This window comes from Sapajus apella, unplaced genomic scaffold (assembly GCF_009761245.1).
Source record: "Sapajus apella isolate SASKATOON/1434 unplaced genomic scaffold, GSC_monkey_1.0 scaffold49, whole genome shotgun sequence".
NCBI classification, from domain to species: domain Eukaryota; kingdom Metazoa; phylum Chordata; class Mammalia; order Primates; family Cebidae; genus Sapajus; species Sapajus apella.
This window is the reverse complement of record NW_022436989.1, coordinates 2,181,781-2,194,262: the sequence shown is the minus strand read 5'-3', so window position 1 is coordinate 2,194,262 and position 12,482 is coordinate 2,181,781. Positions and strand designations below refer to the sequence as shown.

Genomic DNA, 12,482 nt, shown 5'->3' with positions numbered 1-12,482 from the left:
AAATTATCTATGCCTGGGTTATGAGTATTCAAATGGCTTAAGTCTATTATGACATATATGCAGAAATACACAATGCAGAGTAATATTTGGGAAGGACTATGAATGACAGCAGTGCTGTTGTACATTATGTCTGGGTCTTTGCGATAGAGAATGCAGGGAAGGCCAACCAGGGTAAGTGACTTTTGAGCCAGATCTTGATGCATTTATAGGATCCTTCCCTCCCTCCCTCCCCACCTTCCCTTTCTTTTTTCTTTATCTTTTTTTTTTTTTTCTGGGAAACAAAGTCTTGCTCTGTCACCCAGGCTGGCATGCAGTGGTGCAATTTCAGCTCACTGCAACCTCCACCCCCCCCCAGGTTCAAGCGATTCTCCTGACTCAGCCTCCTTAGTAGCTGGGACAACAGGCATGTGCCATCACGCCTGGCTAATTTTTGTGTTTTTAGTAGAAATGGAGTTTCACCATGTTGATCAGGCTGGTCTCAAACTCCTGACCCTCAAGCGATCCACCTGCCTCCCATCCCAGAGTGTTGGGATTATAGGCGTGAGCCACCGTGCCTAGCCAGGTATCTTATTTCTTAAATTATAGCATATTCACACCTTGGAAAGAGCATGAAAGTCACTGTTAGAAAATTGTTTATAAAATTAGCTTATGAGTTAAATTATGTCATCACAAGAGACAAAGTGTCTTAAGGCCCAAAGGAAGGGATAGTACTTGACTGGTAATAGCTCCCTTAGTTAAATAGTGTATCTTCCCAGCACCCACCTGCTTAAGAAAGTTTCCAACAGAAGTTGAGCTATTTAGGAAATGATGGAATGTGTGGGTCCAGTACTTTCTAGGGAAAGAGAGAAGCACTTCCAGGAACCTGAACTTACTGGTCATTAGAGATGTGCCCTCTGCTGTAGGGCAGATCCCTAACTGGCGCATGCCATAGCTGGTGTGAAATATTCTTCAAGTGATTCTCTCCCTATTATCCATAGAGTGGAATGATTAATAAGAGGATGGCATCAGGATTATAACTGGTCTAAATTCCATTTCTAAACTTACTAGCTGAGGGACTTGACGAGATAGGAGTCTTGGCTTCCTATCAGTAAAATGGGACTAAAATTACCTATCTGCTAGGGTAATTGCAAGAATTGGAGTGTTAGTCTAAATAGTTTAAGTCAGGGCTTGGCACCAGACAGTCAACAAAGCTGTAAATACTAGCTGCAGCTTTATACTTACCAAAGAATCTTTCGATTTTTGGTTTTTAGTTTTTCTTAAAGTGACAGGGTCTTGCTCTGTTACCCAGGCTGGTCTTGAACTCCTGGCCCCAGGCAGTCCTCCAGCTTCAGTCTCCCAAAGTGCTGGAATAACTGGCATGAGCCACCAAGACCAGCCACACCATGAAGCCTTAACGACTAATTTCTAAGTTTCTTAGTCTTCTGAAGCAGAGTACTGAGAATGGACATTTAAACATTTCAGGAACTGAATGAGATATTCCTATCGTAAATTAATACTTCAGCTTTCTCAAATGCTGCTGGTTAGTGTTAGTCTGTCATTAAGAACCTGATCATTTCTGGGATGTCTGGAAAAGCTGTTACTGAACCTCCAGTAAGCCTAAGGACTCAATTGAATAAACCTATCAGTGCTTTATATCAACCTGTGAGATTGGGGAAGTAATAACTTTTATTGAACATTTACTATGGGCCAAATACTCCACAAAGTGCTTTGCCAGCAGTGTCTAAGCTTCAAAAATGACTCCTTGAGGTAGGTATTACAATTCTTCGGTTTTACAGGTTAGAAAAATGAGGCTTGTGGATGCTAAGTAACTTTACTGAAGTTGCAAAAACAGCTTGTTAAATGGCAGGGCCAAACTTGAACCCAGGTCTGCCTGCACTCTTACCCATGATGTTGTACCACATGGGGTCCAATGTAGGAGGAACTAGTTCTAGATCCAGTTCTACGCCTTTCCAGGAATATGATCCTAAGTTATTTTGCCTCTTTGAGTTTCAGATTTTTCATCTAAAACCCCGTCAGTACCCGTGATGTAGGCTGCTTTGAGTACTAGAGATAAAGTATAAGGTATGAAGTTTCTGGCACAGTTTCTGTTTTTTTTTTTTTTTTTTTGAGACAGGGTCTGGCTCTGTCGTTCAGGCTGGAGTGCAGTGGTGTGATCATAGCTTGCTGCACCCTCTACCTCCTGAGCTCAATTGATCCTGCCACCTCAGCCTCCTGAGTAGCTGGGACTACAGGTGCGCATTACCACATCTGGCTAATTTTTAAAAATTTATATAGAGAGACTCGGGGTCTCACTGTGTTGCTCAGGCTGGTCTCAAACTTTGGGGCTCAAATTATCCTCCAAACTTGGCCTCCCAAAGTGTTGGAATGATAGGTGTGAGCCACTGTACCTGGTCCCTGGCATAGTTTCTGTTGCATGAAAGAGCCCCAGCAAGAGGTGATTATTACTGTTTTGGGCTCTCTAGATAATGCTTTCTGGTTCCACCATACCCCTTGGCATGTGACCTCCATGTCTCTTGAAGGTAAAAGTAAAACCTTATTCTTTCAATTGCAAATACATGTAGAATACCTCTTAATTACATAAACTGGAAAATAGCTGAGGATGTTACCAGTTTCACAGACCAGTAGAGATATGTAGTGAGGTTTTAAGGAAAATAATACCAGCCAGGTTTAGATACTTTAATATTTGCCAGACAATACTTTTATCTTTAAGTAAAATATTCCAATGGCAAAATATTTTGAAAATATATGATGCTACAGGGTTAATATTTTGTTTTATACTTTTCATGTTTTTAAAGACTGTACTTTATATACATATTTCTAAAGATTAATTTCTACCTGTAAAGTTGAAGAGTCTTTAGAAGTCCTCTCGCTGAGGTTTTTTTTTTTTCCAGAATTACTGGAATATTTATTTTATACCTATCATTTTTCTTAAAATGTAATAAACTTTTAGATAACAGAGGAGATAAAATATGACTGATAAAGGGTTTGCAGTCTGTTTTGTAAATTTTAAAAATATTAGCAGTATCCTTTAAGCAGATTTAGATTTTTTTTTTTCTGATTCTACACTAAGAGTAGCCTAGAGTTAACCTTGGCCCTTTCTTTTTTCTTTTCTTTTTTTTTTTTAATTTTGTAAGTGTTCAAAAGGATTTTTATGACAATTCTAAGGTACCTTCCAGGGCTTATTCTTAAGAAATAAAAGATATAATGGTAGTATAAATATATTCTACCCAAACTTTCCCTCACATACTTTTTCCTAGTTTATTTTTTTTAAATCTTGGTAGGGCGTGGTGGCTCATGCCTGTAATTCCAGCACTTTGGGAGACTGAGGTGGGTGGATCACAAGTTCAGGGGTTCAATACCATCCTGGCCAAGATGGTGAAACCCCATCTCTACTAAAAACTACAAAAATCAGCCAGGCACAGTGGCAGGCGCCTGTAATCCCAGCTACTCGGGAGGCTGAGGTAGGAGAATCACTTGAACCTGGGTGGCAGAGGTTGCAGTAAGCCGAGATTGTGCCACTGCACTCCAGCCTGGGCAACAGAGTGAGAATCTGTCTCAAAAAAAAAAAAAAAAAAAAAAATCTTTAAACATTTTCATTTCCAAATATTGCTGCTGTTTAGCTGGAGAAGAACTTATACAACTAGGTTTCAGTTGTCTGGTAAGTATCCAGAGATGCTTTTGTTAAATAAGTGACTAATTTCAGCACATAATCTATTTAGTCATTTCATTAAGGCAGCAGTCCCAACCTGATGCACATTGGACTCACCTACAGAACTTAAAAAATATCAGTGCCTAGGTTCCATCCTCAGAGATTCTGATTTAGTGGTCTAGAATAGAATTTGGGCCGCCTCCTCAGGTGATGATCATGAGGAGCCAGGGTTCACAACTGTAGTATTCAAATGAGAACTAGCTGGGTTTGGGGTTGGGTTGCACATAACTTAAACCATTTCCTTCTCTTCCCTATTTAAAGTGAAATGACCTAAGCAGATATTCAATTATATTTTATTATCTAATAAAGTGTAAGATTGTATCTAAAATATTTAATTCTGATTAGATACAGAAAATAAACTTTTGTAATCATTCAAATTGAATATGAAAAGCTACAATAACTGTATTGCAACTGTTCAGCCAATTGTACGATAACACTGGTGAATTTATAAGTAAATCTAATACTTGAAAATTTGGGTATACATAGAAAATAAATTTTAATACGTACAAAAAAAGAAAATGAGAACTAGCTGACTTTGGGGTTGGGTTGCACATGGTGAAAGGGAATGAACTTGAATCATTTCCTTCTCTTCCCTATTTAAAGTGAAACAACCTAAGAGAAGGGGAAAATCTAAGATAACTGAGAATCTGCAAAGGTTAGAAAATGAAGTAGCTTTTTTCTTTTTGTCATTGTAGACATGGAAGGTATTTAATGTAACTTTAAATGGTTCAGCAAAGGATGCGCTAATGGATGACAGCGATACTCCTACATATAACCTGCAAATAGAACCACAAGATGGATGTCATCCTGGTGACAGCATGGAAGGGAGTATGACATGCCTGCCTGCATCAGATGAAAATGAAAATCAGCTTGATGGGGATAGGCGTGAGCATCTGACCAGCAGTGACAGTGCAATGGGCAAACCCGAAGCGTCTGAGCAGGACAGTCTCAACAACAATGAAAGCTGTGCATTGAGCTGTGAGGTGGCTGCAGGTGAGGACTCAGAAAACACTCTTTGTGAGGGCTCCAGAGATGAACAGGCCTTCTTGGGAAAGGACAAAAAAATACCTGGAAAAAGAAGTGCAAGAAGCAAAAAAGGGGCTGCTAAGAAGATACCACCAGGTATATTTAAAATAGCATTTATCCTATTCTTTAATTAATTAAAAATAAACCTCCTTCCCATCCCATACTGTGTTTACTGTCCTACATCTTGCTGCTTTTCTTAATATATTCTGGTGCCAATTCCACAATGGCACAAGTAGATCCAACTGTGTGGTCTTCCATGCTTGTGATACGTCTCCACGGTGTTCCACTGTATGGGTGTAACGTAATTTATTTAATTACTTCCTTATGGCCCTTCCCACTCTTTTACTATCATAAACAGTGCTGAGGCCGGATACAGTAGCTCATGCCTGAAATACTCCACTTTGGGAGGCCGAGGCAGGTGGATCACCTGAGGTCAGGAGTTTAATACCAGCCTGGCCAACATGGTGAAACCCTGTCTCTAAAAATACAAAAAATTAGCTGGGTGCAGTGGCAGGTACCCTGGAGACTGAGGCAGGAAAATCACTTGAACCCGGGAGGTGGAGGTTGTGGTAAGCTGAGATCATGTCACTGTACTCCAGCCTGTGCTACAGAGTGAGATTTTATCTCAAAAACAAAACAAACAAAAAACAGTGCTGAAATTGACATCCTTTGTACATGTTTTCACATTAGGTACTTTAAATATATGCAGTCTCCTTCCATTATAAATTAGACCATTTTCTACCAATGACAAAAAGAAATAAAAATTTCCTTCTGTCATTCCTGTGGCTTTGATCTCTAACCTGTGAGTTTAGATGCTAGTGTGACCTCTTTATAGACCTTTCTATCTCATTCAGCAGGAAAATAAAATACATGAACATGTATTAATATACAATTTAATATGTAGTATTGAATAAGACATCTGGTTCTAATTATCTGTATCACTTTGGCGAAAAAGTAATTCAGAGTATTTCTCATTTGGTATGAAGTTTGGCAGTTAAAGTTTAGAGCTATGGAATTTTTGCCCTGAATCACAGGGCCCTCTTGGCAAGAGGCAGCCTCTGGTTATTTTTGATCAGAAACACGTGGGACTAGAAAGTTTTGGTGCCCTAGATGGGATTCCTTGGTGTAGTACAAGCCAACAGATTTTACATCAGACTCTAGTGAACTAAGTGGAATGTCTCTTCATCTTCTGTTCTCTTCCACTTCTTTGGTTAATTAGAAATATGCCTGTCTATATCTTTTTAATTTATATTTTTAAAATTTGAAGTAAAATATAAAACTCTTCAGTTTCTACAAATTAATCCTTATTTATTCAATAAGGTAATTTGAAAACTTTTTAATATAATTCATAATCTGGCTTTCTGGTCATAATTTGGCTTTTCATGTCCCTGTATCTTTCTTAGTAGACTTAAAATAATTTTTAACAAGTGATATTTAACAAGTATTTCTTAAAAGATCTAATAAGCAGAGGATATTTACATGTATATATAAATCAATTTCTTTTATAACTGTCATTCAAGAGCAGATTCACCAGGCCTCTCAATCTGATTTTGTGATTTTATTTTCGAGACAGGATTTCGCTCTGTCACCCTGGCTGAAGTGCAGTGGTGTCACCATGACTCACTGCAGCCTTGACCTCCCAGGCACAAGCGATTCTCCCACCTCAGCCTCTGGAGTAGCTGGAACAACAGGCATGTGCCACCATGCCTGACTAATTTTTCTTTTCTTTTTCTTTTTGTAGATAAAGGATCTTGCACTGTTGCCCAGGCTTGAATTCCTGGCTTTAAGCAATCCTCCTGCCTAGGACTCCCAAAGTGTTGGGATTACAGGCGTCTTGTGATATCTTTAAGAACTGATACTTGGTTGCATATCTGTGAGTCAGTCATAGATTCAAGATTGTGAGTCCTTTTACTCCTCCCTTCTGTGGCTTTATTCCACTTTCCTTAGGTGTGATTATATTATTGTCATTTTTATTATAGAGAGAGGATCATGCTACCTTGCCCAGGTTAGTCTCAAACCCTTGGGCCCAAGTGATCCTTTTATCTCAGCTTCTGGAGTACCTGGGACTACAGCTGCACGCCACTGGGCCCAGCTTATAATGAAAAGTTGTTTAATATTTGTAATACTGTGAGAAGGTATGTGTCGAATCACTATCCCCTAATGCATTTGAAACATATAATTTATAAAATCTAAGGACTATTTTTTTACAGCTTACTTTAAACATTATTTTCTATATCTTACATAAAGTGAGTTTAAGAGAGTGACAAAAGCCAGGCATGGTGGCTCACACCTGTAATCCCAGGACTTTGGGAGGCCAACATGGGTGGATCACTTGTACTCAGGAGTTTGTGACCAGCCTGGCCAACATGGTGAAGCCCTGTCTCTAAAAAAATACAAAAATCAGCTCGGCCTGGTGGCAGGTACCTGTAGTCCCAGCTACTTGGGAAGCTCAGAGAATGGCTTGGGCCTGGGAGGCGGAGGTTGCAGTGAGCCACGATCCTGCCACTGCACTCCAGTCTAGGTGATAGAGCCAGACCTTGTCTCAAAAAAAAAAAAACAAAGTAAGAAAACAGAATCAGGAGTTATAAAACCCAAGTTCAGATCTTACGAATCGAGGTCACTTGGTGAGACTGAAGCAGTCTCTACTTCATTGTTTTCATCTGCATATGATGATGTTCATCTGCATAAATTTATGAAATTCCTTTTTAAGCTGTGAGTTTCTTAGATTTCGTAGTAGAGTTGGAATAAAATTTGGTGAGTCTCCTCTAGTGTATCTATAGAGTTTCTACATTTTAGGGATACCTTGTTGTTTGTCTTTTAAATTTTGGTAAATTTAAAGAAAGGATATGCTTGAGTAAGCCAAGGAAGTTTAAACTGAATAGGATTATTTTGGGTGTGGAAAGAATCCTTTCTAGATGTGGAAGGGACCTAGAATGTGAAGAAGCTTTAGTATTGCCTGGAAAGCGTCCCTCAGAGTTGAGTTGCTGGGACCCCACCCTGAGAACTCGATCCTGCCTGTCCTCTCTCAGTACGTAGCCAGTCACCAGGTCTAAGTGATTGTGTCTCCCTGTGATCTCTCTGGTCTCGTTCTCTCTGTCCTCACTGCCATAGTTCACCATCACCTTCAGTTGGAGCACTGCAGAAGCCCCTAAATATGTTTCTCATCTTGCTTCTATCCTCCATGTCAAAAGTAATGCAAAGAGTTTATGCATAGGAGTTTAGACAAGGATGTGTTTACTGTACTTTTTTCAGTTACAGTCTCAGATCCTAAGTAAATGAAGTTTCAGATTTTTCAGACGAGTACTTTTCTAATAATTAAATAGCTTCTCAAATGTGAAATGACATATAAAACATGATATTCAGTTGTAAACTAGAAATGTGTTTTTTTTTTACAGGTGTTATTGTAACACTTTTTTGAAAATGTAAAATGAAGTAAATTGATTCTCTCTTCCTTACCTAGTTTAATTTGTAGTAACTTTTCAATTACTACAGTCCAAAGGCTAGTACTGGAAAAAAGTGATAGAGCAGGAGGCTTGTCACTAATAGTCATGTCTCTCCTAATGGTCGTGTCATTAGGAGACTTGGCACTGTTTATGGGTTTGCTGGAGGCAGAATTTGTGTCAATGGCTTAAACCTTGAACTTAGCCCCAGGGGAGTTCAGTTGTCATTATATAATGAACTTTTTTTTTTTTTTTCATTAAGAGAATTTAATCCCCTTGATAGGGTTAACTAAGCAGGATTTCAAGCTGTGTTACATAGGGAGACCTCATCTCTACAGAAAGTAAAATAAATTAGCTGGGCATGGTGGCATGTACCTGTAGTCCTAGCTACTTGGGAGGCTGAGGTGGGAGGATCACTTGAGCCCAGGAGGTCACAGCTACAGTGAGCTGTGTGATCGCACTGTCGCACCCCAACCTGAGAGACTGAGATGCTGTCTCAAAAAAAAAAAAAGAAAAGAAAAAAAATTTTCACTGTATTTAAAATGGCAAAGCTTTAGGTAAATATTATCCTAAAAACTAATGGCCACTACTTATTTATTAATATTTTTCCCATTACTTCTACCTGGGGGGAAAAACAATGGAAATTAGCTAATGTGTTTTTTTAACAGCTTTATTAAGATGTAATCCATATACCTACAATTCACCTATTTAAATATACAATTCACTGATTTTCAGTACACTTATAGGGCTATGTAACCATCAATAGTCAATTTCGGTATGTTTTTTTCACCACACAAAGCAGCCCCTTACCTATTAGCACTCACTTCTTTACTTCACTTAGACGTTCCAACCTGGGGCAACCATTAATCTACTTTCTTTTTCTTTTTTAACTGAGACGGGGTTTTTCCATGTTGGTCAGGCTGGTCTTGAATTCCTGACCTTAGGTGATCCGCCCACCTCGGCCTCCCAGAGTGCTCGGATTACAGGCACGAGCCACCGTGCCCAGCTCTGCTTTCTTTTTCTATAGCTTTGTCTACTCTGAACATTTTGTATCAGTGGAATCATACAATGCATGGTGTTTGGCTTCTTTCATTTAACATGTTTTCGTGGTTGACCCATTTTGTAGCATAAATCAGTACTTTGTTCCTTTTTATGGTCTAATAATATTCTGTTGCATGGATATACCATATTTCATTTATACCTCAGTTGACGGATGTTGGGTTGTTTCCACTTTTTGGCTATTCTCCTATGGACACTGGTGTACAAGTTTTTGTAGAGACATATGTTTTCATTTCTCTTTGTCATATATTTCTAGGAGTAGAATTGCTGGATTATATGATAACTTTATGCCAAATGATTTTCCAAAGCAACTGTGTGATTATACAGTCCCACCAGCACTGTATGAGAGTTACGGTTTCTCTGCATCTTCACCAACACTTGTTAATATCCGACTATTTGATTATCACCATGTAGTCTTAAAAAATTGTTTTGTAATTCATATACCATATAATTCACCTTTTTAAAGGTACAATTTAGTGGTTTTAGTATATTCACAAAGTTGTGCAGTCTAATTCCAGAATATTTTATCGTCCAGTAAGAAATGTTCCCATTAGCAGCCACTCCTCATTCTTCCCTTCCCAACTCCTGGCAACCACTGTCCCATAAATTTTATATATTTGTATGAGACAAGTTTAGATTAAGTGTTTTATGATTGCCATAACAACATTAGTTACTCAGTCCCAGTCACCATAGTATCTAAGCATTTGACAAAACAGTTCAGCAAGTGGCAGGAAGCCAGAAATAGGCAGCACATGGAAACTGAGAAAGGAAGGCCTTTCTAAATTGACTTGCCCCTCTTCAGTGTCCTTACTGGTTTCACTGGAGGCCTTTACAGTGTGACCAACTGAAAGATGACAAGGAGGGCTAGAATCTTAGAAAGCCCGGAGTCTGGCTTGTGTAGTGAAATGAAGACTTTGCACTTGAATCTTGGTTATTTAAATCTTGGTTCTGCCTGTTCTTCCCTGTATGATCTTAGAAAAGGAACTCATTTCCCTGAACCTCTTTTCTCACCTGTAAGGAAAGCTGACCCTACATATCTTGCAGGGTTGTCTTGGAATGAGTGACTCTGTATGGAAAGCACTTTGTAAATTCCCAGCATAAAATAGGTTCTTCTAAATGGTAGTTGTTGTGTTTATGTGTGTCACAAGATGATTTTATTTATTTATTTGTTTGTTTGAGACAGGGTTTTGTTCTGTCACCTAGGCTGGAGTGCAGTGGCATGATCATGGCTCAGAAACAGCCTCAAATTTCCAGGCTCAGGTGATCCTTCCACCTCAGACTCCCAAGTAGCTGGGACTACAAGCGCATGCCACTACACTCAGCTAAATTTTCTTTTTTTTAAAGAGACGGGTTTTCACCATATTGCCGAGACTGGTCCTGAATTCCTATGCTCAAGCCATCCACCAGCTTTGGCCTCCTAAAGTACTAGCATTAGAGGCGTGAGCCACTGCATCAGGCCACATAAGATGATTTTTGAGTGGCATGACAGGGAGTAAAATTAAGAAATTAATTTGGTTTGACTTTAAGTCCATTTTATCTCTTTTGTCAGTACTTTTTAAATTTCCTAGGAGCTTTTTAACACTGTCTCCTTTCAGGCTTACCTATCCCTGCCCCACTCCCCTAACACATATTCCTGAAAATGTATTTCCAGTTCCATACTGGTTTAATGTTGATACAACATGCTTTTTGGGATGTTAACTGATACGTAAAATAATAACTAGTAATGCCATAAAATATAATCCCCAAAGGCATTTTTGCATTTGTATGTATTGACTTCAACTATAGCAGAACATTGATAGCTGGCCTCTAAACTCAGCTGTATGGAGTGAGTTGTGTAATATCTGTACTGGCCATTGGTGAGATCACTGGGATTGGTGGGGACTATGGTGAACAGGAGTCTACATCAGGCCCTACCTAAGTGCATTCAAATTTTAAAGATGTAAATGCCTGGCTAAGCCCCTGTAAGAGGAATGATAGGGGCTGGGGTTGATGTTTTATGATTGCAACCCATCTGCTTACTAGGTAGAGAAATGGACAGTTTAACTCCCTTACAGACTATATACCACATTTTCAGAATTCGGAAGTCCTGGTTTACCTTATTTCTGCTCCGAGTAGCTGTTCCACCTCTTTTAAATTAACATTTCTTTGGACAATGACATGCAGAAACAGTAGCCTCTCATGTTACTCTTCCTTCATTAAGGGATTGATCAATGAAGGCAGGTCATATCTTTTCTGAAGGCCAGCTGGTAAGAATAGAATAAAGAGTTCCTGATTTATATAGAGTCAAATAATTTCACAATCAGAAGAGACTTCAAGGTCACTAAGCCAAAACTGTCTTGGGGAAAAAAATAGCCCTAATATTAAAAATGTATTAGTTGGCTGGGCGCGGTGGCTCAAGCCTGTAATCCCAGCACTTTGGGAGGCCGAGGCGGGTGGATCACGAGGTCAAGAGATCGAGACCATCCTGGTCAACATGGTGACACCCCGTCTCTACTAAAAATACAAAAAAATAGCTGGGCATGGTGGCGCGTGCCTGTAATCCCAGCTACTCAGGAGGCTGAGGCAGGAGAATTGCCTGAACCCAGGAGGCGGAGGTTGCGGTGAGCTGAGATTGGGCCATTGCACTCCAGCCTGGGTAACAAGAGCGAAACTCCGTCTCAAAAAAAAAAAAAAAAAAAAAAAAGTATTAGTTTTCTATTGCTACCAAAACAAGTTACCACAAATTTAGTGGCTTTAAACACACACAACACATATTCATTATCTTACAGTTCTGTAGGTCAAGAATCTGACGTTGGGTGCAGTGGTTGACGCCTTTGGGAGGCATGAGGCAGGCGGATCAACTGAGGTCGGGAGTTCAAAATCAGCCTGGCCAACATGGTGAAACCCCATCTCTACTAATGATATAAAAAAATTAGCTGGGCATGATGGTGTACCCCTGTAATTCCAGCTATTCAGGAGGCTGGGGCACAAGAATCACTTGAACCCGGGAGACAGAGGTTGAGGTGAGCCGAGATCGTGCCATTGCACTCCAGCCTGGGCAACACCACCAAAATTCCCCCAACAAAAGAAAGGAAGGAAGGAAGGAAGGTAGTGAGGTTCTTACTGGGCTAACATCAAGGTGTTAGCAGGGCTGTGTCCCTTTCTGGTTGCTACCTGGGAGAATTTGTTCCTTGCCTTTTCCAGATTTTAGAGGCTTTCCACATTCCCCAGCTTCTGTTACCCTTCCTCCATCTTCAGGGCCAGCAGTG

The 12,482-nt window shown here is 39.7% G+C and overlaps 1 protein-coding gene across 4 annotated transcripts in view; it reads left to right on the top strand.

Annotated features, from left to right (window-relative positions):
* CNST (consortin, connexin sorting protein) overlaps window positions 1-12,482 on the top strand; it is a 91,919-nt gene that overhangs the window by 23,497 nt on the left and 55,940 nt on the right. For 3 of the 4 annotated variants that reach the window (XM_032242189.1, XM_032242191.1, XM_032242188.1), the window contains one exon: window positions 4,405-4,831. The exons of the other annotated variant lie outside the window; for it this stretch is intronic. In XM_032242189.1, the coding sequence (XP_032098080.1) occupies window positions 4,456-4,831 (376 nt within the window). In that variant the 5' untranslated portion in view covers window positions 4,405-4,455. The remainder of the gene's footprint in view (window positions 1-4,404; window positions 4,832-12,482) is intronic. 4 annotated transcript variants of the gene reach the window in all.